The following is a 26542-nucleotide window of genomic DNA, read 5'->3' on the forward strand; positions in this document are numbered from 1 at the left end:
GTGGAGAATTTTCTTTTTCCAGTGAAAAGAAATAGAACCAGTTTACCCGTTTAGAGTATTCTATTTAGTTTAACGGTTTCAAAACGTGGTTTGCAAACGCTTATGATAGAATTGTAGTTTAACATTTTAATTTTAATTTTTTTTTTTAAAAAAAAAGATGCACTCTTTATCTTTTCACATAGGGCCAAATCACAAATGGACTCTTAGCAAAAAAGAAAAAAGCCTCCTGACTATTAATGCAACAGCATTTTTTTTTTTTTTTTTTAAAAAAAGGGCTAAAAAGAAAAAAGCAGCAAAAGAGAGGGAGAGAAGCAAATAGCTTTGCAATTATAAAGATCGATTTTGACCACATTTATATAAGTTATTACTGAGGCAGTAGCCAATCAAAGGCATACGTGTTCAGGTTTAACGTTATTAACGCCATATCATTTAAATTTTTTTAATGACGTGTTAACATATTTATTTATACTATTAAATACAACAATATTAAATCATAACTATGAAATGACATTTTCTCCATTTCACTTAAAAATTTGAAATGGAGAGGTCCGAGAGGATCCAATTCCGTTTTGTTTACCCGTTGGGAGGGTCGGTATTCAGCTCAAAACGGACTTAGAAACCTATCTAGGATTACATGATTACTCCAACTTCGTATGACAACTTCAAGTCTTGGGACAGGAATTCTCTGCTGGACATCATTAAAAAAGGATACTTCATCATGAGAGCAAAGGGAAGCTTTCCCTTTGAGCTCAAGCAAACTATTAGAATCCGTAGAATGAAGCGTAAGACAAGCGGGTGCTCCTGAAAAGCATAGTATAGCAATCTCAGAGCATATGCATACGAAGAAGAAAATTGATAAAACTGCTCATATTCTCGACAACCAAACAGAGGACAATGGAACAATTCTGAGACTTGACGTCCTGTTGTATCCATTTTAAATCGGCTTGCTTTCAACAGTATATTAGGTTTAGCCACCTTATCCAAAAGAGTTGGGAGAGTTCAAAGAAACATGGAAGATGCATTAACATTACGAGAATTTACACGACAGTTTTTGAGAGTAACACGATTAACCTACTTACAAAGAATTTACACATCTCTAATCTACGACTTTCCTCAAAAATACAGAAAGGCAGGGGGTGAATTAACGGAGAAAAATTAAAGAAAAAAGAATTAAATTTGAGGGAAAAAGAAATACAACCCTCCCTGCTGTGAAACCAAAATTGGGGGTAGACGCCCTTTTCTTCCCCAAAACCTTAAAAGATGAATTTAGAACACAAACCTCAAAATCTTGGAAGCTTGGAATGTGGAAATTGCTGACTCATTTACATCTTGAATCCTTTGGGTCAATGAGCTAAACCTTCCCTTCCCATGCCAACACTAGGCTTGTCAGTCAAGGGAATATTGTACTGCTGATACACTCTAGCCCTGTTTAATGCCCACCACTGTACTGCTTCTTCCTCGCTAAACCGCTTTTTACTGCAGTAAGAAGAATAAAGGCACCGGGTTAATAATCTTTGATAATAGCACATTCATTACCTATGAAAAAATTCCAGTTTCACTCAGAAATCTTCCAGCAATGATAATGAGAAAGTTGGTGTATGAGACTAGGACCCATCATGACATGGACCAAAACAAATTGATATGCTGAAGAAAAGAGTCTATATAAACGATTTTGCAATGAGATTTAACCCTAATTCTTTGAATAGGAAAAATAAGCTTAAAAAGGTGCTGGAGAAAACTTAGACACCTTGATGGTCAAAACTCATCCAATTTTACCTTTTTACATGTAATGTACATTGCGGGCCCTTTCTATTGTGAGTCATAACAACATTCACAAACTACATGTACAGTGTCAAATTGATGACTCCATCCAAATTTTGTTGCTACTCTTTTATCCAATTTTTACATTTTGGAGTTGAATGTGAGAGGAAGACCGGATGGAAAGGGTGCTGTCAAAGAGTGGGAAACTTAAGGTTAACTCAACCCTTGAGCATTAACAAGGGATTGGTGCAGTTTCCCTTGGAAAAGCATTTGGTAGAAGACGTACTGCTTAAGGTGACTTGTTTTCTATTTCCTTATTTTTCTAAAAGTAATAAGAAACACTACAAAGCGGGGTGTAAAGCAAGTACCCACGAAAATGCTTCAGGAACACGTCACTTTATTAGACTGGTTTGTAGCTAATTTCTGTCCCCACAAAAGTACTAGGAGGAACACTCCAGAAAATGAATAAAATAAAGAATTAAAACTCAAGATCTAATATTGAGAAAATCTATTATGTCATGGAAAGATGTCAAAGAACAGAAAGAAGAGTGAATGATAACCCAATGGAACAAAATAAGGAAATTCCAATTGATTCCACCCAGAGACTTTTCCATACAATCAAAAAACATCCTACTTATTTCCAACTAAACGCACCACATAAGGCTTGTCAAGCAACTCATGATCTTGACTGGATAATCTCAAAAGCATAAAAAAAATTTAGTTGATTGGTATGAAATGTGCAAAGGTAGTGGTGAGGAAGTGGGCCATAGATTGTAGACTTACACAAATCACTCGTTCATCTCACTTATGATTTGGCTTCCCTAATACACAGGCTGACATTACTGCTGGTGATGTGTAACCAGGTCATCCAGCATCCAAAGGTCCACCATGTCAAACTCTCCACCTCCACCAAGCAACGTTGGCAGTGGACCACCTTATTTATTGCTCAATGGATAGGGAGGTTATTGTCAAGTTACAGCTTCTTGCTCTGAGACCACTTTACAAGTGGATGTGGCATCTAGTTGTTATATTTATATATATATTATTTGTTTGACTTTAGCTATTATTCTTATCTTTTCCTTTGGTGTTCCTTTTGTATACTCCCCCCATGCACTAGAATTGAGCCCCTTTTTGTGCCTTATCATAAACTTCAATAATTATCAAAAAAGAAAAAAAAATGGTGTGAATGATTAGGGATTGAGCCAAAATCCAGATGTGGGGAAAATGTCTGTCTAGTTTTGAGTACATGGAACATCTTAGGGAAAGAGAAACTAGGTCACATTTGGTTATGAAATACCTGAAGCGGACACGCTTAAGATCTTTGGCACCTCCAGGCAAGGAAACAAGGGTCATATAAACACCTGGCTCATCTTGCTCAACCCATTCATCCCCATGGGTGGGTTCAGCTTTTCCTGTTCTGGTCTTACTCCTCACAGTTGCTTCCAGGTGCACCACTTCACTATGACTCAAAGTGTGGTTATTAATCGTGCTTGACCCATTGGAAATCACCAGGCTGTTTGATCCCTTTGAATCTAGTTCATGGGAGGTCATGTGACTATCTAGCGCATCAATGGCCGCAGTAGAAACCTCCTGAGCAAGAGAGGGGCTAAAAGAACCAAAGGAAGGTGAATTGCTGTTTCTTGCAGCTCCAACAGGTAACCTTTCAGCCATTTCCTTCAACTATCATAGATAAAAGAACAAGGTATAAATTCAGATGAGTTCTGATATGTGCAATTTATTTGGATACATGAGAAGTGACAACTATTTTTCCAGATGAAAATAATAACATTAATAATGATAATGATAACGACAATAACAGTAACAACAGAAATATTCAAACTTAAAAAGTCGACATCAAGAGTAACTAATGTCGTAAAGGGTTATAGCACAACTTCAAACCTGCTCAACTATTACTCTGAGGGTTTGATTTATCTTTTATTTTTCTTAATAATCAAACTTTGTAAAACACAAATACCAAAAATGAAAAAGACAATTTTATGTGACTGATCTAGAAAACACCAGGGAAAGCTAGAAGCAAGACTCCTTTCCCTCCATGATGTTCACCTCAAGTGATGAATTATATCCAGGGCAGTGTTTGGCAAGATGAGCACAGGCTAAACCCAAACATCAGATGCTTTGGTTTAAGCACTAAGGCTTCAGAATTAAATTGCAGAGGAACCCCCACCCATCTATACAAAAGCTTGAACAAATGAAAATAGTCTCTCTCTCTCTCTCTTTTTTTTTTTTTGTTGGGGGAGGGGGGTTGAGGGACACAAATTTAGTGATTAAGACATCATGCCTTGAAGGTGGAGTAAGTCTAAGCCTCGTGACCAGAAAGGCTCTAATCACAAATCAAAATCAATAATTTTTTTAATTTTTAATATTTTATTTTAAATTTCTGTGGGATGAACACAAAATATTTCTTATTTAATACCTCTTTAAGTTTGCATTCTACTGCCTCATTTTGGTCAAGAATTTCACCCAAATTATGTTTAAGGAACCTCTGATGTAACTTACGATCGAGGAAACAAGCATATGTAAGTTTGCATAAGCTTTTAATGCCTCATGTCAAGATTACAAATTACAGCCAATTTATCCTTTAATTTGAGTTTAATTCGTGCAATTCCATTACTAGCTTTCTTCACATAATCACTACTTGAAATAGATTTTTTTTTTTTTTTAAATACTTTATATGGTCATTTTTTTTCTCCTCCTTAGAACTATAAATTAGCCAAGCACTTTGTGAGCAGCTTGGTCAAATGTTAGGCTTGGCTTGCTCTTTGAGCAAAATGAGTGAAGCCTAAGAGGCCGTCTCTCAGGCTGGACTAGTGAAACAGGCTGAGCTTGAGCATCAAGGTGCTCACTCATCAGCCCGCAAGCTGGCTCGGCAAGGTGAGATTCATGTTGATCAGCAAGAAAGAGCATCTATAAACTTTCTTCTCTTTTCTTTCATTTGGAATCACTGGTACTCTAGCATTATACTCATGAAAAAGTTTCTTCTCCCACTCCGCATACAAGAGGGAGGCTGGTGAGTTCCCTGGCAGTAAATTAGTGCCCCACTCACCTTCATCTTAACACTTGAGCCATGTTTGTCCCACATGGAAGAAAACATAGGCTACTGCATCCATTGGCTATAGATAAAGCCTGTCTCTCTTTCATTTTATGCACTTAAGGAGTGCCTCTCTTTTGTTTTGGGTACCCCCTTTACACAAAGACCCTTATCAGTTTGAGATGGGCCATGGGATTGCAAAAAAGGCAGGCCTGAGGGTGCAGTCTTAAAAATATCAGTTTATATCTTTGACTTCTGAGGCTTGTCGGGCTGCTCCTGATCTTGGCAAGCTTACAGCAACCCAGGATCAAGCTCATGTTCAGAAGGTTGACTAGATCTCGAGTTCATGTTTCAATGTTCAAATCAAGTCAAGTGGACCTCAAGCTCTATATATCTTCCATTGTTCAAAGTCAAAGCAGCCTAAAGCTAGCGTAGCTTAGGTCACCTACGCCCCTACTTCCATAATAAAATCATCTCACCATGACATGGAGTAGAATATTAGTTAGATCATGGAAAGGAGTTAAAAACCTAATGGAAATTTATATCCTCCAATATCATCATTGATGCATTCACCCAATAAGTACATAGTATTGTAATTTGTTAAATCGCCAATTGTTCCGAAAGCTTAAGCTAATAGAAATTTGTGAATTTAATCATTTAAATAATTCTAACATTTCCCTTCATTTGTGAGCACAAAACTCTTTTCCAATACATGAAACCCAATACGTGATATATTTTTTTTTTTTGGATAAGTTCCAATACGTGATATATTTAAATGAAACGGGATATAAATTGAAAATTTAGGATTCAAACTCAAATCATTGCTCCAATACCATGTTAAATCACCAATTGTTCCAAAAACTTAAGCTGATAGGAAAAAATATATTTAATAATTTAATTATTATTCTAACATACTTAATAAGAAGTCAAATGAGCTTCTAAAACAACAAAGGCTGAGCTTTTGTTACAAGATCTACCTCAACACCTAATAATAAGCCTACAAAATTCATGATAACCTGTACCACAACATATATATATATATATATATATATAAGTAACACTACTTATATTTGTTAAGAAATCTTAGGTGTTTTGAGGATTTGGAAAGTTCTATGGAGGATATTTTAGCTTCGTTTCTTTATACGATGTATCTTTGGACGGTGGTTTTTTTGTTCCCATTGTCGATTAGCTTTGCTGATTTCCTTGTTCGTTTTTCCATTCCTAATTAAGTGTTTCCTTTTGTATACTTCCAATGTACTTAGGGGAGCCTTACGCTTTCAATAAGACTAAATTTACTTATAAAAAATAAAATAAAAAAAATTTAAATCATCATGTCTCAAAAACTTAAACTGATAGAAAATAATGAATTTAATCATTTAATTAATATTCTAATACTCTCCCTCACGTGAGCTCCCCCTCAATAAATGAGGCTCAACAAGTAAAATATTTAACTGAAATGAGGGTAAAACTTGAAGTCAAGAACTGAACTCAGGACCTCTATTTTGATATCATGTTATATTACCAGTTGTCCCAAAAGCTTAAGTTCATAAGAAATTATAAATTTAACAATTTAACTAATATTCAAACAATATTTAAAAGTAATACTCCTAAAACTTTCTCCTCTCTATTTACATGCCATTAGTTATAGATAGAAACTATCTGAGAGGATAACATAACACTAATATAGATGGTAAACCCTTACGATTGTAATTCATAAAATACAAGGGTCCACTATTCCTACTTTCGAAATTCACCAAACTGATTATACTATACTCATGTGAGATTTCTAGCATTAATGCCTCCCATTAAATGACAGCATAAAATTCCTCTTAATTGTTCAAGTTAAAGATTATTAATCAACTATTACACTCTAGATAAAAAATCTAGGCGTAAACATTTAACTTACTTGTGCAGTAAGTGATTTAATCACTTCCTTTGCAGCTTTGCATTTTGCAGTCTCTTCCCCTGCTATAGAAATGGCTTCCTTCAGCTGCTTGGATGTTCTCTCCAGCTCAATTTCTTGAAGTTGTGCTTTACGGGTAAGATCATCAACCTACACCATGACGTCAATTAGCTCTAATGCACAAAATCAACACTCCTGTGCAAAGAACTTTCTCAAAGATGACAATACACATGCCCAAAATCACAAAAGAATTAAACCCTTTTGTACATAAGAAACAAAAAGAAACCCACTAAGCAGTTGCACGTATATGAAATGATATTCAGAAGCAATATTGATCTATTTAAGCAATAAGTGTAACATTTTCTATTACTAGAATAAATTATGGCCAAAGATCCAATTCTATTAATTTCCTAACCACTCTTTATTCATGTCAGCTCTGACACATACTAACAAGCATGTAGCTTTTTATCAAGTAACATGATTTATACGGAAAAGTAAAAAAGGGAAAGGAATAAAACCAACATTTGAAAAGAGATTTGAATGACAACCAAAGAACCCAAATATTTTTTCCTTCAGCATAAACCATAATTGTAATGATCAGAATATAAATTACATTTTTTCTGTCAATCCAGGCAAAGATGTCTATGCATTACTTTACAAGTGCATACATTCTCAGATAGAGTTGCTGCATCAAGATTTACAATTACAAATATAATTGATTTGATATCTATGCGTGTGTGTATGCATGTAGTACATTTACACCTCTGTCCCCATTCCTCCAATGGACAATTGCATATTTTCTGAAGAGAGATGCAGTAACAATAAGGAAGCAAGTGGAAATGAAATAAGAAAAGGTTTAGACATAAAATGATTGAGGTTGAAAAAGACAATCCCTATACCTGGGCTCTTAATTTTAGAACCTCTTCACTAAGACTATGGTTCATCCTTTTAGCATCATCCAGAACAAATTTTGGCGAACTAAGCCCTGACAAAGTTGGGATTGGGGTTGTGGCACGAGGGGGACTGGATCGTCTCGACTTTGGCGATGTTGCTCGAGAAACAATTCTTGATCCAGGAAGAGAAGCTGAGAAAAACTTTTTGGATGACCCAAACACTGGATTGAGAGATTTAGAGTTATCTAGTCCATCCCACTGAGAAACTCCATTGGGAAGGGGAGAAACACAACTTCTATTAATATCTGGTTTCTTGTTTCTTTTAGAAGACATGCTTTCCACTTCCCTAGATGATTCTAAAGAAGAAAGTCTTCCAAGGTGGTGGAGATAAGATCTTGAATCCAATTTCTCATTCTTTTCAACAACTTCATTTTGTCCCTGATTCACACTTCCTCTTCTACTAAGAGCGGGATACGAGGAAGAGTTGGCTTCAGTGGCTTTCCAAAGTTTGCCAAAACAATTATCACAGACACGAAAAGGTTTGTTGGGATTTGGTGACATGGAAGCATTGAGAGACTTTTTACTAGTGCATGAGTGGCAGAAAACAATACCACAATTATAACAATTGTGTCGTTTTCTTTTGAAATTAAATGGAAGGCGGCAGCCAGAACACAGTGACTGATCAACACCTGAGATCCATTTATGCAGACAGATAGCTGCAGTGAAATTAGTGCCACAAACAATTGTTTTGACTTGCTTATCTTTTAAAGCTTCAACTAAGGACGGGGAATTTCGATCATCAGTATCCCCATGACCCAAGCGACCATTGGCACCCTTTCCCCAAGTGTAAACTTCAGTTCTTGAAGTTAAAACTGCAATATGATAAGCACCACAAGCTATTTCTTCAACAAAATTCCTCGTAAGCTTTCCCTCAACACGGGTGGGGAGCTTCCCATCAGTTTTTGGATCTCCTAGTTGACCATAAACAGTGCTTCCCATTGTGTAGACATGGCCGGTTGTTGTAAGTGCGACAGTTAGGCTGTCTCCGCATACAACTTGACAAAAGTTGGGTTCAACAAGAGCAGCGACACAAGTAGGCACCAGTCTTGCTTCCTTATCACCATGTCCAAGACGGTATTTATCTCCATCTCCCCATGTAAAAAGCTTGCCTGATGAGCAGTTGCTGGAAGTCAAAGATCCAACCATGACTTCAATAACTGCAGCAGTGTGCCAAACACCACAAGCTATTCGCATAGTACGGAGGCCCTTAAGGGACTCAACTTCCCTGGGTATTGACACACTTCTACGGTCACCATGTCCTAGAACGCCAAAAGTCCCATCACCAAAGGTAAACAATTGCCCAGCAGAGGTTACAACAGCTGTGTGCCACAGTCCACAAGAAACTGATGAAACATGTATTCCCTCCAAAGGTCCATTTAACTTTTTAGGAACCCACTGACTGGCTTCATTTCCATGTCCAAGGAGCCCAGAATTATAAGCACTATTACCCCAAGTGTACATTTCACCAGACAGAGTAACAGCACAAGAATGGTACTCTCCACATGCCACAAGTTCAATGTTGATATTTTTAAGACCATCTATAAGCTTTGGATGAGAAACATCAGAGTCCACACCATGTCCAAGTCTGCCTCCCAATTCCTCCCCCCAAGAGAAAACCTCTCCTTGCTTGGTTACTAAAGCAGCATGTCGCCGACCACAAGCTATATTCTGAACATCAAGCACTACTGCAGATTCCATGGGTCTAGGCACTAAAGAATCAATCTTAACGCCAGAAGAACTTTCATCTCTATGTATTCCTCCACCTAGAATGCCATCGCCAGTGCCTTCCCCCCAAATAAAAACATCCCCTAAAGCGTCACCATCATTGTTACCAGAGCCTTGGGTTGATGAGCTAACAGCACTTGACAAACTAACTCTGAAAGCATCCATGCCTGTACCATTTTTGCGCCCAGTTATTCCATCTGAGGCCCCTGATGACAAAGAATGGACTGAGCTACAAGCAGAATCTGAGGGAAAGAAAACCTTGGGAGGCACAGCATACAATAGCACGTCTGACAATGCCTTCTCTAAACCAATTTTTGGAGGGCTTTCATGTGGAGTACGCAGATGAAGGGGATCAACCCCATCCTAAATCAAAACAAGAAAACTTCTCGAATTAGTGAATCAAATGGTGAACTACAGTATATGAATGAGAAAAAATATAGGAACATAAAGAACATCTTTGATGAACACAATAGTGAATAAAGTGAAAAAAGAAAATCGTAGGAACAAAATAGAACACCTTCTGTGAACTGCCACCACTGCCAAATGGAGAGCTCAAAGGAGAACTTCTTCGGGTGTGTGCTCTAGGACTATTTGCTTCAGATGAAACTCCATCACTTCTAGATTCAGATCTCCCTGTTTGATGACGGGCACGGGATATTAGTGCTTTTAGACCAGTAAACCAGATTTCAGCTTCATCTTTATCCTTGCATATCTGGTACAAATATAAGTGTTAGATCAATAGAGTGAAAATGATTTTCAGTGAACAAAAAGATTTTGTTACTAATCAAGAGTGTCAGACATTAGACAAGTACAGAGGGAAGCTCTCTAAACTAATATAAAAAGATTTTAGTTAAAAGAAAAGGAATGGACACAAGGAGATACTCACCAAATCTAAAGACCTATCGTCATATATAAGAGAAAATGATTGGTATTCCTTCTCAGGCCAAGGGTACCTCTGGAATATTGGCTGCAGTGAATAAGATCAAGAAAAATCAGAAAGATCTCACAGCCCCAAAATAAATGAAAATTTCATTTTATTAAAAAAAATCATTGAAATCTTATCTTGTATGTTGCAGAACTCTCATTGCTCTGCACCAGCCAAAGATGTGAAAATCAAACTAAGAAAAAAAAAAAAAAGCATCCATTGTTGTAGGAGAGCATGATTTTCACAAGGACTAACAACTAAGTTTTCTTGGGACAGCATTAAATCACTTGAGTGAAAACGTCTTTAACACACCTTACAAACAAACAAGTGCAGCCTAACACCTGATTGTTTTTGGCAGTTCTGATGTACAAAGGCAATCATGTATAAGATTTGTGCTAGAGAAAAAAAATTCATCAAGCATTAACATACATAGAAACCACTGGACTTCTACAAAATGAAGTTGCAGCTTTCCTAAACTGAAATCTTCCAGTAGTTGATGCAAGCAAAGATATACAAGAAAGCAAATGCCTCATGTAGTATAAAAAAGTGACATAGCATGAAGTAGTACGTAGAAAATAATGCAAATAAAAAGCAATATGTACAAAACAATTAAAAAAAAGGTTGTCTTTTGTCATGAGTCACTTAGCAATAGATAAAATCAGTGATTGCAACTTCACACGCACATATCTGAGTGTGCACAAATACATACTCAACATAAAACTTTGTTAGAGGTATTATCTTTATCATGATAATGATGAAGATAATACCTTGATAAAGATATTATCAAGGTATTTTGGGTTGCGGGTGTCTTTTTGGGAGGGTTGTTTCGGTTTTCTTGCGGGTTTTGGAGGGTTTGTTGGATTGGGATGCTTTCAGGGCAGGTTTAGGTGTTTGATGAGGGCTTCTTCTGTTTTTTGGGCTCTGGGTGTTTTGGGTGCTCCTTGTGGGTTTCGGGTTTTAGGGTTAATCCTTGTGGGTTTATTTGGGTTTTTTCCTTTTGTGGGCTGGCTTTGTTGGTTCCTGTGTGTACTCCCGGTGTACTTAGGGACGCCTTACGCTTTTTAATAAAATCTTCTTACTTATCAAAAAAATATTTATCAAATATTGACGTTTTTCTTCTACCACATTTTTTGCCATAAACCTACATTAATTGGAAAATATTGCCACAGTATGAAAGAACTATTGACAAAGTTGAAGATAAATCATTTGAAAGCTTTATTTATGAAAAATGATAAGTTATCCAAAAGCTTAAACTAAAAGAAAATTGTTAATTTCACTATTTAATTAAAACTCTAACATTTCCCTCACGTGTAGACCAAGACTTTTTGTTCATAAATGAGGCACAATACGTAGAATGCTTAACCAAATGGGAGATATAGTGTAGAGTCCCAGTTTGAATTCAAGATTACTGCTCTAATACCATATTAAATCACTAATTATTTTAAAAACTTCAACTAACGGAAATTACTAAATTTAATTATTTAATTAACACTCTAACATTTACGTTCATGCTACTAATCATATCATATATATATATATATAAAAGCCAAGTTTTTCTTTAGAATGTCATAGAATGGTGACAAGTGGCATGAACTTATACTTTTTAGTGACTAAACCGGTCCTTTAAGTACTGAACTAGTCTTTTAAATAAAATTGAACCAGTTTATTTAATATATATCTCTTTCTATTAATGATACAAGTAGTCTCTCTCTCTCAATTAATGATACAAGTAGGACTTTTTTGTGGAGACAGGTATTTCTTTAGTATTTTATATTTTTGGTTGAAATCTAAATATGTTTCCATTTTGTTTGTGAAATTTTTGGTTGAACAATTCTTCATTTGAATGTTTATGAGAATTTTTTTTTTTTTTCATTTGCTTTTTCGAATGATCAGAATTATATAGGATTGAAATATAATAGGTATGACATCGACAATATAAAAAATTCCTGCTAATTTTTTATTTTATGCTTTGATAATCAAAATCATGGTTTTCTTCTTGCTATTTTTCTTCTTCATACTTTTTTTCATTATAAACTACACCTATGGGAACAAAGATTTTAATATGTTTTAATTTATATGGATTAAACTAAAAATAAGGGTCTTATGTTTTAATTCATTTGAATGTTTTATGGGATATTTGTTTTTCTTTTATGTGATTTACACGATTTTCACTTATTTTTTTTGGAAGTATTATTCTGCTTTGGAAAGCAAACAAAGACAAACACAAAAGGAATAGAAATGCTTTTAAAACACTAAAGAGTTAATTAAGCATTAAATTTGAAATGCTTTTTTTATTTTTTTAATATTCACAATTATATGGATTTTATTTTTATTGAAACATAATAAATATGTATCACACTAACAATATCATATATAGATTCCTACTATTAATCCTACTATTAATGCTTTGATAATCAAAATCCAGGTTTTTCTCTTACTATTTTTTTTTTCTTTATACTTCTTTCTATTTTAAACTATACATATGAGAATATTTTAAATGTTTTAATTTATATGGATTAAAACTAAATTATGGTTCTTTTGATCGTAAAATTTTATGTGATTTATATATTCACGTAATGTTCTTTGTGCAATGGAGAATTATGACACGTGGCGTGAACTCATAATTTTTAAACACTGAACTGGTTTTTTAAGTAAAAAAACAGGTGAATTTTAAAGGTTAAACCGGTTTTGTCATGATTTTAATAAATTTATTGTGTTTTAATGAAAAAAAATCATGGGTGTTAATCTTCATGAGATCAAAATAAGAATTTTTTCGCATTTTATCATTAAGTATCATTATAGCCGCATTAAGTTGTGAGATTTTTTTAAAAAAATAAAATTAAAAACATGCATTAATTCTAAGTGGTTAGATTTTTTTTTTCTCCAAAATCTTATTTCAAAAATTTTCCTTATATGGGATTTCATTAAGTTCAAAATTTTAATGTACAATATTATGGTTTTAGAATTTACTACTCTAAAAAATTATAGAGAGACAAAATTTAAAACTAAGAACGTACTGCATGAATTACCCATAATTGACCATATAGGTATTGCATGCATTAATTCTAAAGAAACCGTACAAGTAAGCTGAAAAGTCATATTACTCTCTTAGATTGGTTATTTATACCTCTTTCTCTCTCTAGGGTTTGAAACATCTTGAATTGTGAAATCAAGAGCATCCAATAGCGACATTCAAGAGAAGAACAGTGTTGAAGTACATAATTTTATTTTGTTTTGTTTTTTTGAAGAACTTTGCTTTCTTTTTTTTCTTTTTCTTTTTTTGTTTTGTGGAGGTTGAAGGATTTTGTGTTTTATGCATTTTTATAATTAGAATCTAGATATTCTTCTTAGTATTTTTTTTTCTTTATACTTTCCGTTTTCAACCATGTCTACCTATGGGAATAAATTTTCATAAAAAATGTTTATTTTTCTCTGTATTTTTTTTTTCTTTTCCTAATGTTTAGAATTATTTGCGTTTTATTTCTATTGAAATATAATAGGCATCACACAAAGATTCCTACTAATTTTGTATTAATGCTTTGATATTTAGATTAAACTATGTATTCTTGATATTTTTTTATCTTTATACTTTTCATTTTAAACCATGTATACCTATGGGAACAAAGGTTTAAACATGTTTTAATATATATGGATTAAACTAAGATAAAGACTTATGTTTTCCGATTTTTTTTTTTATTTTCGTTTATTTGATTTACTTCATTTTTAGCCATTTTTTTAAAAGTGTTTTTATGCTGGTGAAAGCAAAACAAGGCAAAAATTTATTTGATTGTTGTGTATAAAAGGAATATAAATACTTTTGAAACACCAAAGAGATATTAAGCATTGAACATGATGTAAAGATTTATTTGATTGGGTTAAATGTTTAATGAAAGATTTTGTTTTATTTTGTATTCGTAAAAAAATATTTTGTTTAGTTTGTTTAGTATTTTTTTAAATGTTTATAACTACTTGGGTTTTATTTGTATTTAAATCTAGATGAGTGATTGGTGCACAACAGTTATCATAACTGTTGTGCACCTTTCTAGAGACATGGGGTGGGACCCATGAGGTGGGTCCCACCACATGGATCCCACATGAGACCCACTCATGTCACTAGTCTCCTGCACAACAGTTGCACAGGAGACATCATCCTTAAATCTAATAGGTATCACTAACAATATCATAGATTCTTGCAAATTTTTTTATTAATGCTTTGATAATTAGAATAAACCATGTTTTCTTCTTGCTATTTTTTTCTTTCTTTATACTAATTTTTCGTTATAAACTATTCATATGGGTACAAAGATTTTAACATGTTTTAATTTATATGGATTAAACTAAAATTAAATGTCTTATTTTTTAGTTCATTTGAATGTTTTATGGAATACTTTTGTTTTCGTTTGTAAGATTTACTCGATTTTCAGCCATTTTGTTTAGTTTGCTATGTATTTTTTTTAAAATGTTCAGAATTATATGGGTTTTATTTGTATCGAAATGGAATATGTATCACGCCAATAATATTAGAGACTCCTGCTAATTTTTTTATCAATGCTTTGATAATCATAATCTACAGGTTTTCTTCTTGATTTTTTTTTTCTTTATACTTCTTTTCATTTTAAACTACTGATATAGGAACAAAGATTTTAACATGTTTTAATTTATATGGATTAAAATAAAATTAAGGGTCTTATTTTTTAATATATTTGAATGTTTAATGGGTTTTTTTTTTTTTTTTTTTTTTTTTTGTTGGTATGATTCACTCAAATTTTTTTTAAAATGTTTTTTCTGCTTTTGAAAGCAAAATAAGGCAAAAATTTGTTTGATTATGCATTGAACGTGATGTGAGATGATTTATTTGATTGCATTAAATGTTGAGTGAAACATTTTGTTTTATTTTGTAGGATAAATTACAGCACCTATGCTGTAATATTTGGAATTTGGATTTTCTTTTTGCTATTATTAAATTTTTTTTTATACTTATTTCATTATAAACTACACCTATGTGAACAAATATTTTAAAAAAGATTACTTTTTTTGGGTTAAAATAAAATTAAGGGTCTTAATCTTTATTTTCTTTTTATTGAAAGATGTGTGATAAATTTTATTTTTTTTTACATGCATTTTTTAACCTATAATAAAAAATACGATGAAAATGTGTTTAAATTCTGAAATTAAATTATAATGAAGAATCCCGCGTATAGTGCAGGTTATGAGCTAGTTAGCCTAATGCTAAAGCTAATTACCAAATCGGATATACAAACCTAACTTCTATTGTCATGTTACTGTATGCTATTGAATTTTTCTTCGGTTCTATAGCAGTATGAACAATGAAAGACGTGTAGTAGATCTGGTCATGGGTAAACTTACAGTGCGCTGACCAGGAATAATTCTGGACACATGGCTTAGCTTAAGGTGTTTCTCCTCTTTTCCAGAGAACCAAATCAGAACAGATTCATCCTGAAAGGAACAGAATCAAAGACACATAACATGTATCATTTTAGTAGAATCTTACCAAAGGATTCACTAGCCTACAATGTCAGAAGCAACTCAGATTGAAATGGATCTTAACATGAAACATAACAGATAGCTTAAAGCAATTAAAAAATGGTCTAGGAAAGTACATTTCAGAAACAGAACAATACAACATCATGACCAATAGACATCATAACAAGCACGTGACCTATTATTTTATCCTTAATTTCTTTTACAGTTATATATGCATGCAGCAAGAAATATCTAGATAATCACCCTAAAATTTAGAAGGCTGCTCTCATTCTACTATAATAATCCTCATAGTGTCAATTTAATTCATTGAAGACACATCACAACATATACTATAACCCCAACATGGTAAAGCAATAAAAGATAATTATTATGCTTATTGATATTTATGACAAAAATAATGAGAGAATAACCATTGGTTTGATAGAATGCAGGCTTCTAATTCAACAAAATTTCATATACAAAGATGAAATAACATATCCACAAGTCCAATTTGTACCTAGTTGATGTCAAATAGGAAAGAAATAGGAAACACAGAACATATAAATTTCCAGATGTTAAGCCTTACATTAGCCAGCCTGAAGGGACAAAATTTGGGCTTCCCTCTACGTCCATACTTGAGCAACTGTGTCCCTTTCTTAAGAGCAGTGATGGCCTGTCACAAAGAACAAGGTAACAATCTAAATCAAAACAAACTAACAGAGTTTGCAAACTAATCTTAAAGAAGGTGTTCTCTTATTAAAAGTACACTTTCCAATTTGTCCAAGGGTAGTAGGGTTACCCTTATTAAGAGCACACTTTTCAATTTTCCTACGTACTTCATGTCCCTCTTTCCTATCCCTGTGAGTGTTGCAAACCGTATTGAAAAGCTTCAACGTGATTTCTTATGGGGTGGGCTAGGCGAAGAGTTCAAATACTACCTGGTTAGTTGGTCCAAGGTTTGTTTGCCGCTATCTGAAGGAGGATTGGGAATTCAGGACTTGCAGATGTTCAATCATGCTCTCTTAGGTAAATGGCTTTCGCGTTATGTGCATGAGAAAGAGGCTTAGTGAAGAGTAGCGGTGGACACTAAATTTGGCAGTTCGTGGGGTGGGTGGTGTTCTCTTGAGCCTTCTAGTGCATTTGGGGTGGGGTTATGGAAGTATATTAGGAGAGGTTGGAGAAATTTCTCATGCCACACCAAATTTGAGGTGGGAGATGGCCCCAAGATTAGATTCTAGCATGAACAGTGGTGTGAGGATGTGGCTTTTAAAGAAGCCTTTTCAGTTTTATTTAGTATTGCCAACGCAAAGGATGCCTCTATTGTGGATCACTTGAGGTTTTTTGGTGGTTCCAATCAGTAGAACGTGAGCTTTGCTAGAGTGGCTCATGATTAGGAGGTAGATGTCTTTGCCTCATTCTTTAAGGTGTTGTATTCAATTAGAGTGAGTCAAGGAAGTGAATATAAGCTGGTGGATCCCCTACAAAAAAGGATTGTTTAAGGTTAGACCCTTTTATTGTTCCTAGGTTTGTAGTGAAGGCAATCACTTCCCTTCGAAGAGTGTTTGGCAGATTAAGACCCCTCTGAGGGCGGCATTTTTCGCTTGGCAGAGATTCTAAGTAAGATCCTTACTATTGATAACCTCAGGAAGCAGCATGTCATTGTGGTAGACAGATGTTGCATGTGTAAGAGGAATGGGGAGTCTGTGGACCATCTTCTTCTTCATTGTGACGTGACTTATGCCATTTGGATTGCCTTTTTCAACCGTTTTGGTTTGTCTTGGGTTATGCCTAGACATGTAGTCGCCCTGTATACTTGTTGGCAGCAATATGCAGGGTGCGACTGTGTGTAAGATGGTGCTTACGTGCCTTTTATGGTGTTCATGGAGGGAAAGGAATGACGGAAGTTTTGAAGACTATGAGAGGACTTTGGAGAAGATTACGCCTTTTTTCTTCAAAACTTTGTATCTTTGAACATCTACTTATGTTTCTCCTTTGTCGATTAGTTATAGTGACTCCTTTGTCCTTTTTGCTCATTCTAGCCAAATGTTCCTCTCGTATACTTCCTGTATATTTATGGGTGCCTTTATGCTTTTAATGACAGTTATCAATTACTTATTTTTTTAAAAAGAAAAAAAATCTTAAAGAAGGAGAAGAGCAAATATTTAGCTCTATATGATCACAGCATAGGATGAATTGGTGGTCTTATGAAGACACAAAATACAAATAACAAATAATAACAAAGCTATGCAAATATCACAGAGTTAACTGGAGAGGAGAGTAAAATTGTTAAAGAGCATAGGACTTACACAGGAGGATTACTTTTTACCCGGTTTTCTAAAATAATTTTCTTAAATGCTTTGCAATTTACATGTTCTGGCCAAAAAATTTTCTACCAAGCCTGAGGTACCTGAATTCCTTGTGAGGAGGCATATGATGAAATCAATGTTTTCTTTTTCTTTCTCATCAAGTTATATATAGGGTCATCTATACTTGGTCTTTGAGACCTTCCTTTACATTTCATATGGGGAGATCAAGGCCTCACATGACATCAACCAAGATCTGTGAAACTTGTTATTGGGCAAAATAGTTATAAGATTGCAAACCTAACATTATGGGTTGTTGGTGATTCTATATTGTTTAATACCACATGTATGTGGTTTGTTGGGGGACACCCGGGGGGTTTTTAGTAATTGATGTCCTCTTCATTTTGGTATGGCAAATATCGTAGTTGGGTCTTAAATTATGCACAATCTAATTTCTGGACTTCTCATAATTCATAACTCAAAACACAATGTGAACAGTTTTCAACGTAATTCAGACTTATTATCTTGCAGAAGTACAATAAGATCATGTCAAAGCAAAGAATGACTAACCATGCTAAATATCATCAAGCGATAGATAAGAGCATAAATTAAGGAAAAAAAAAAAACTTTGCAACTATTTATTACACATTGATAGTTTTGAGCCGAGACAACACACACAATCTTCCCCTATCACAAATCCAATGGTTCTAACAATTGCTACAAAATCATCAGTTAAATGAAGAAAAAAAATGTGAAATAATGTAAACTTTTGCCATTTCATACAAGCATTACAGTCCAAGGTTGCAAAAATAATACAATTCACCAAACCCACTATCACAATTCTACTTCTTGCTTGCCTTACCACAAAACAAAGAACAAAAAAACAACAAAATTTCTTGTTTCGCTGATACCATGCCACAAACCAAAGCCTCAAAACCAAAGCATCACACAAATTACACAAAGAATGAAAAAGCAATAAAGTTAATGAAATCGATGAAGCAATTACCAACTCAATGTCCCTCTCCACCAGGTCCACGCTCATCTTCTCTGCCCGCGACATCAAGAACCGATTTTCCGTAACCAAACCCTACCCTCCATCACCCCCAATGCACCAACTCGTCCGTACACAAACTCCTCCACTCATTGACTCCTCCAATAACACACACGGCGACACAAATCACTGAAATTCGGTTCCTAATCTCACATTCGGTCACAGCTCAATGAATTCGCTGGAGTTCCAGTTCAAGTTTGAGCAAATGGAAGTTGAATTTCGGCAAAGGAATTCGAATTCGATGAAAGCTACAAGCAATGGCGGTTAGGAGGGTTCGGGTTTTGGGAAGCGACGAAGAGAATGTGACAAAACGAGTTATGAGAAGTCCGACGATTCAAAAAAAAGGAAAAAGAAACAATTTTTTTAGGAGAAATTAGAGCCGGAAAAATGCGAGAAAGTGAGGGAAAGAGAGAGAAAGAGTGGGAAAATTATAGTGAGCGACTGTTGTACTGTTGCAATGTTGAAAGCGAAATTATAGGGTTTTTTGGATTCTCGTTAAGCTCTAGCACTGGAGCCCCATTGACTACTGGCTTTTCCTAGTCAATGGCCCAATGAGAGCTTGGCACGTAAGTATGAAGTGAAGGTGGGGCTCGAAGTTTCCTGTTCTCTTGGAGATTTTACCAAAACTGTTTTCAGTTAATGTCTTAAAAGAACATCGCAGTAATTTTATTTTATTTTTAAAAAATAATAATAATTTCATTAAAAATATTTTAAGAGAAAAAATATTTTCCGTTGAAATAAACAAAGTATTAAAAAATTAACGAATTTATTGAAAGGACATAAAACTATATGTGAGAAGTATATAGTTTTTCAAACTATTAAAAAAGATATGTATTTCTCCCATATTCAAATAATACATTACAGTTTTATAAAGTAAATTGAAAAAAATTCTACAATCCAGTTTTTTTTTTTTAAAAAAAAAAAAAAAAAAAAAAAAAATTAAATGTCCTTAACGAAACAAGCCCATAGCTAAAATCTAAAATTCAAAATAATATTAAAAACATAAACATTTTCATATGCCTGGCTAGCAGGGAAAAAAAAAACTTCTTGGCCAACACTGCCTAAAATCAACGTCATGCCCACACTTTATTATCCAATATCAATTTAAAACTCAAAACCCTTAAATCCAAAATTACACAAAAGCCTCTAATCATTCACAATGCGGCGGCAGTAAACACATAAACTATCCATGTGGCAGAGATCATTCGGTTTAGGGTTTAAGAGATAATTAATTGGGAGAGAATCAATAAGTTCCTTTTTCAGGAGTGATTCATCGCTTCTGAACAAATCTGTGATAATCGTAGTTCAAAGCATCTTTAACCCATGCCTAACAATCATATCGTCCATACCTCACCAAAGTCAGAAAAAATATCCAAATTATTGCTAATCTAAGCGAAATACCCATCATGATTCCACGTCCATTCCCCTAAACCAAATACTTTTTCTTCTAATTATTATTTGGTTACCGACTATGCAAAGTTCGTTTGTTATTACTTTTTAGATTTTAGTAAAAATAAATAAAAATATTAATGAATAATTCAAAGCATAAAACACTCACAAACTACTTTAATTTTTATATCACGATACAACTAAAAAACAAAAACCACAGCCTGAAAAAAGTTTTACCAAACCAGTCCACCATCTTTCTTCGGATAAAACCCTAACTTAATCCACTTAGCCTTGTTTTTCTCTACAAATGCCATTCCTTCTTTGATCACGATGATGCGATCTAAATAGCACTTGCTTTAACAATGCATGTTTCATCATAAGGGGGGCTCCACTATACCACTAATATTTTCTTTTATGTTTTCAAGAATAAAAGTTCCATTTTAAGTGAGTGTTAAGTAGCTTAACCAATACAGGAATTTGGAATCAATTTATGCTAATATATATTTTTAAAACATAAGTGGACTACTTTTTATGAAACCAATAAAGCCTTATACAGTGGCGGACCCGGGCTTGTAAAAAATGGAAGGGTCAAATTGAGAACAAAAAATTTTGAGGGGGTAAAACTAAAAAAGTTGAAAAATTAAAATGGTAAAAAGGAAAATTTTGGGGCTAGGGGGGCCAGGCCCCCCTGGCCCCTATGCAGGTCTGCCCCTGGCCTTATATCTCTCCACTTTGACAAAGAAAACAAAATGCAGTCCGAATTGTTTGTTGTTTGAATTCTAACAATCTGAACAGCAAATAAAAGAATACTTTTATAGGACTCATTGTCCAAACAGTTGGGTGGATTACCCGAGACCTACTCGAACATGTGAGTTCCATAAAAACCCTATCATATTTATCGTCCATATTACTAATAATTTAGATAGCAAAATTGCTAAAAATCTCTGCATCTTCTAGTGCTCTTTTTCTCTTTGACATCTTTCCCTGGTGTCTGGTACTTGCAGAAAATGCAGCAGTCACAATTATTGAAGCCTAAAAAAACTGCTTCATGCCCATATACCAATATCTCATACTCTTTTATTTTTTATTTTTATTTTTCTCTTTGATTGGCAAATATTTCCCACAAAGCAAGAGATCACCAATACCTGAACTTGCTTCATGTTCATATGCCTTTTCCTTCAAGCATTGAACCAGGACTTGGGGCATTGTTGCTATCTGTGGTACATCTAATACACCACTTTCTTAGTAGTATTGAAACACAACAAATCTCAGAATAGCAACAAATTCATATCCCATGTGTGTCATTTCATCCTCTCTCATGGTCATTTAATAATTTTGAAGACATGACTCGCAGGCTCAAGAAATTGAACCTGGCAACTTTCAGAATGCAATTTTCAAGCTCTGACCCATCTTCAACAACATGAAGTTTCACTACATTTTGTAAAAATGGAATAAAGAGAAAATGTATAATATTCTTTAAACCAGTCAAAATTGAGCTAATATTTTTGGACTAATTTACAATTGAACCCCCCCTAAGCCCCAAATCCTAAATATGTGGTACCAGAAAAAAGAAAAATGAATCCTAAATATGAAAAATGTAGCTCTTTCTCCTCTCTTGATCAATCAATACTTCTGTTGAGCCCCTTTAGAAAGAGTGAAAATAATAAAAATAGAAAAACAATAAAAAGAGGAAAAGTAAAGATTGAGTATGCTCTTCAAGTTGCCTACTAGTACTACTCTATAAATCATAAAATTGCTCTTTAGGCCACTTCCAATCCATTATAGTTTGTTCTTGTTCTGTCAGGTGAGTGGCTTTCTTCCATGGCCTTTATATTGTCAATGTTTGGCTGTGATTCCTTGGCTATGCCCTTCAACAAATGTGGTCTAAGCTTACTCACATCAGATAATTGAACTGGTTTCAGAAAGAACTCTTCTGCTCCTTCTTCCAAGCATCTGATCGAACCAATTTAATCAAAGAATTTCCATTAATAAATTTAAATTTAAAATAAATTTGTAGGAATTAAATTGAAAAAGAAAAATTCTGTGATTCCCCTTACCTGTTAATCCTTGATGGGATATTATCTGAGGACATGATCACAACTGGTATATCTTTAAGAGATTTAGATTCCTGCAAATCAAATAAAATCCTATCAGATTTTAGTTTGCTTCAAATAATTTTCTTATAATAAGCAAAAGAGTCATGATTTATTGATCAAATCTTTTTTTTTTTTTTTGATAAGTAAGAAAACTTTATTAAAAAAGTGAAAAGCACTCCTAAGTACACAGGAAGTATACACAGGAACACCCAGCTAACCCACAGAAGAAACCCATAAGAACCTACGCACGCACAAGACCCAAAGCCCCCCCAAAAACCCAAAATCCAGAAGATACTCCCATAAAGCCCAAACTACAAAATACATCCCAAAAGAAACCCCCACCCAAAATACATGAAAACACCCCTAAAACCTTAAACCCGAAATACAAGCAAACCTAAAAAACAGAGGGAAAAACCCAAGAACAACAACCCTCAAAAGATCCCAAGCAAAAACCAGAAGCTTGAGGAACGACCCACAAACCAACCTAATCATACAACTATTGATCAAATCTGAAGATAACATTGGTTTAAATGTAGGTCAAATGGAGCTATCATTTGCAATGTTCACCTAAACTATAATTTTTATAACCACTACAATAATCCGAGATTAATTTATTGAAGAAATCGGTCATATTTAATACACTATTTTGAGTTTTTCAAACTTATCAGAAAGGGAAAAATAATAAACTTATTTAAATTTTCAAATCGGGTGAAGTCAGCCCCAATAGGAAAGTCAATTGTTAGGAATATCTTTTATGTTGGAATCACAAGAAATTATGCCCCTTCCATGTCGGTTTGAAATGAAGCGGAAATCATTAATTCGAATCCCCGCTTCTTCCTCCCCTTGGGGTCAATTACTTATTAAAAAACAAATGTAAGTTTGAAACAAAACATTGGCAGTTGAGATCTCCAGCAATTTCTTACCCAAAGCACATTGTTAGAGAGCCTATATCGAACTCACCTAACCAAATAGGGCTACCTAGGCACCTACTTGGCTTGATGAATTCCATATAGGATCTCTCACATATGCTGTCCAAATTGCTAGAAAAATGCTGGAAATCCCAATCCAAAGGTTGGCATTATTATTTAGGAATACATTGGGCTGGAAAATTTGAAGATCAGATCTCTAATTTTACATAAAAGGCGAGGGTGATCCTATTTCTAGACCAATTTCACCTCCCTCCCAAGGAGGTGAATTCAATAGTAGGCTGATTGATATAAAAGAAACCAAAATTGGTGTGAAAATCTCATTTCTCTGCACAAAAGTGTACTATAATATTCCAGAATTGGGCGTAATGGGCAATTATTATAAGGGAAATTAAGCAATTGATAAATCGCCAAAAATGCTTACCTTGATCTTTCTAAGGAGATCATAGCCTGTCATTCCCGGCATACAGTAATCTGTAATGATCAAATTTACATCTACATCCTATATGAGCAAAAACAGAAAATAAGTTAGTGAAATATGATAAAATGCGTCCAAGGAGAAAAGAAAAACACATAAAATAGTTTGAGTGAGATCATAAGTACCTGATGATGATCATTTGGGAAAACAGAGGGTGTGTTTGCTTGGTTCTGTTCATCTTCATGAACACCCAGAAACTCTAAAGCCTTGGTACCAGAATCCACTGCAGTAACTGTGGAAATGAAACGTACCCAGAAAGAATAAACAATCAAACTCCAATAAAGCAACAAACTTTCTTTCTCATTAGATCTCTCTTTCTCTCTCAAAAACAAAAAGATGAGATTACCATGATAGGAAGAAGTTTTGAGGAGCATCTCGATCAGCTTCCTGTCAAGATGGCTATCATCAACAGCCAGAACATGGAACTGTGCCTCTGCAGCCATACCCATGATTGTGCTTCAGATATACCGAAAGGGGAAGCCCAACAGGAAATAGAAGAATAAGAAAGAAGACAAGAAGGAAATGTAAGAAAAGAACAAAGGGTGTGTGACTTTTAAATGGGAACCCATGAGGTGGTAAGAAAGAGATGGAAATCCTTAGGAAAATCTGACAGTTTGGAAAGCAAGATCCGACAGATTTCCTCCAGAATCTCCCGGATCTTCTAGGTTGATTTTTGAATTGGAGAACAAGCAAAGAAGGTGCTGTTTCCTATTATAATATTGGACTTGTTCATAATGATCCACTTGACCCGTCCTTTTGATAAGGATTAAGGCAACTGTTGTTAGGTTGGTGCTATTGTTGTCTTTTCGTTTGAGTCAAAAGCCTACATAGTTGGAATGTCTCCATGCACGTGCAGTGTGAAAATTTCTTTTGTAAGTAGGAAAAATTGTTCCTTTGCCTGTTTGCAATTTTCCAAGGGGCGGTTTTGGCCAAAGAAAATCATGTTAGAAAGAGTCTACCCAACAAGAATCCACTAATTGGATTTTACTCTTTTGAGTTTTGACTGAGCAAATGAGAAATTAACCAAAACCATTATATATATATAGGATTGATCAATTTGATAAGGACAAAGTTTTCCTCTATCAATTCAGCTTATTAAACGGACACGGGACACTTATTTTTAAAGCATTTGAGAATCATCTAGGCTCTAGCTGTTTGGAGAAAAATTCATTTAATTCAGTCTATTAAATTGACACGTTTTTAAAACATATAATTCTTACATGTATTGATGTCATTTTATATTAAAAATGCATGTAGACGATAGCCAAATACGATTCTATTTGTTCATGTTTTTTAGATGGTGTTTATTATTTTTTTAAAAAATAAAAATAAATAAAGTGTTGGGACATGACATAAAAATAAAAATAGTTTTGAGTGTTTTATTAATATTTTTATTTTGAAAAAAGAAAACAAAATGAAAAATATCTTCCCCTACTATTTGTCTTTTTGTACCTCCAATAGCAAAATTCTTGAAACAAAGAGCTTTATACCATGAAATGATAGGTAAGGGAATAGTCCTAGAAGGCCATTTTGTGTCATCTAAAAATGATATGACTTTTAAAATCACAATTGACCGTATAATTGATCACTATTGAATTTTGACCAAATTGTAATTTTAAAAATTACCTCATTTTTTTATGGACACGAAATGAACAGAAGATGGACATTTAGAATTACTCTTAGGTAAGTACCATGAAGAAGTAAAGAATTGATATTTTTATAGAGTTTTAAGTCTTCTTCGACTCTATTCTGCTTGTATTCCTTTCTTGTGGCCCAAAAAAGAGAAAAGTGTGTGGGTTTAATTTTGGTTGAGGAGGATGTGTTCCATGCTTTCATAATGTAGATGTAAATCTAAAACTGAGAAATGAAAAAAGATTGATGAGCTTTAGGAGACGAATAATAATTAAATTAAACTTTTGACCAGTGTTTATTCAAACACTAATCAAAGTCTCATTTGTTAAACAATTTCCTGTCAAGATATTAGCATTATTTTTGCAGATTCGTTACGTACTTCTGGGCCCCTAAAATAAGATATGGGATACTCATCACATTGTGAACCAATCAAACTTTTAATTTGAAGAAAATAAATTAAAAAGATACTTGGACTATAGGAAATAGGACAAAAAAAAATTAATGTGGGAGTTCGTATGGCACTTATCACGTCAATTATGAAAATGTAAATTGTCAAATGACAGACCACATGATATTTATCATATTTACAAATTGACTTAATAGCCTACGAGGGTATGAATCATTCTCTTTCCGTGCCTTTTGTTAGGGAAATTATACTTCCTCAAAGCTAGCCGGGCCCATATCCAAGCTGGGGGCCCAGTAGGTCTAACCAAACCGACTCGGCCCACTCGGTTACCACCGTCCCTGATATTTATTATAGAGTCTCGGGAATGGACTGTGTCGAAATTATCCTACCTCGGATATGCTCTGAGGATATATTGAATGGTCCTGGGTATCCCTCTCGGGATCATCTTTAAATTAATTTGA

At 34.2% G+C, this 26542-nt stretch overlaps 2 protein-coding genes across 3 annotated transcripts; both read right to left on the reverse strand.

Moving 5' to 3' along the window:
- Nucleotides 1-556: 556 nt before the first annotated feature.
- LOC133879600 (PH, RCC1 and FYVE domains-containing protein 1-like) lies at nucleotides 557-19618 on the reverse strand. Of its 2 annotated transcripts, XR_009902121.1 has the most exons (10): nucleotides 19110-19618; nucleotides 16387-16473; nucleotides 15684-15773; nucleotides 10278-10358; nucleotides 9909-10103; nucleotides 7613-9754; nucleotides 6717-6863; nucleotides 3059-3441; nucleotides 1280-1476; nucleotides 557-801 (listed from the first exon to the last, which is right to left on the reverse strand). XR_009902121.1 is itself a non-coding variant. In XM_062318227.1 (9 exons), exons 1-9 carry the CDS (start codon nucleotides 19161-19163, stop codon nucleotides 1344-1346), a joined length of 3312 nt encoding a protein of 1103 aa, XP_062174211.1. In that variant the 5' UTR covers nucleotides 19164-19618; the 3' UTR covers nucleotides 999-1343. The 2 variants fall into 2 exon arrangements, 1 of the variants encoding a protein (XP_062174211.1); XM_062318227.1 differs by lacking the exon at nucleotides 557-801 and having other exon boundaries at nucleotides 999-1476.
- Nucleotides 19619-21807: 2189 nt separating this feature from the next.
- LOC133880109 (two-component response regulator ORR9-like) lies at nucleotides 21808-24759 on the reverse strand. The gene is made up of 5 exons (XM_062318989.1): nucleotides 24390-24759; nucleotides 24169-24275; nucleotides 23990-24067; nucleotides 22601-22671; nucleotides 21808-22496 (listed from the first exon to the last, which is right to left on the reverse strand). Exons 1-5 carry the CDS (start codon nucleotides 24490-24492, stop codon nucleotides 22304-22306), a joined length of 552 nt encoding a protein of 183 aa, XP_062174973.1. The 5' UTR covers nucleotides 24493-24759; the 3' UTR covers nucleotides 21808-22303.
- Between the last annotated feature and the right edge of the window lie 1783 nt (nucleotides 24760-26542).

This window comes from Alnus glutinosa, chromosome 10 (genome assembly GCF_958979055.1).
Source record: "Alnus glutinosa chromosome 10, dhAlnGlut1.1, whole genome shotgun sequence".
Taxonomy (NCBI): domain Eukaryota; kingdom Viridiplantae; phylum Streptophyta; class Magnoliopsida; order Fagales; family Betulaceae; genus Alnus; species Alnus glutinosa.

Coding starts and splice junctions, on each gene's coding strand:
- LOC133879600 (XM_062318227.1), bottom strand. CDS start 19,163: ATGTCGCGGGCAGAGAAGATGAGCGTGGACCTGGTGGAGAGGGACATT. Junction 6,864..7,612: donor TTCTAAAATTAAGAGCCCAG/GTATAGGGATTG, acceptor GTCATGGTGTAG/GTTGATGATCTTACCCGTAA. Junction 1,477..3,058: donor CTTAAGCGTGTCCGCTTCAG/GTATTTCATAAC, acceptor TTCTTACTGCAG/TAAAAAGCGGTTTAGCGAGG.
- LOC133880109 (XM_062318989.1), bottom strand. CDS start 24,492: ATGGGTATGGCTGCAGAGGCACAGTTCCATGTTCTGGCTGTTGATGAT. Junction 24,276..24,389: donor CAAAACTTCTTCCTATCATG/GTAATCTCATCT, acceptor TCATTTCCACAG/TTACTGCAGTGGATTCTGGT. Junction 22,672..23,989: donor ATCTCCTTAGAAAGATCAAG/GTAAGCATTTTT, acceptor TTTGATTTGCAG/GAATCTAAATCTCTTAAAGA.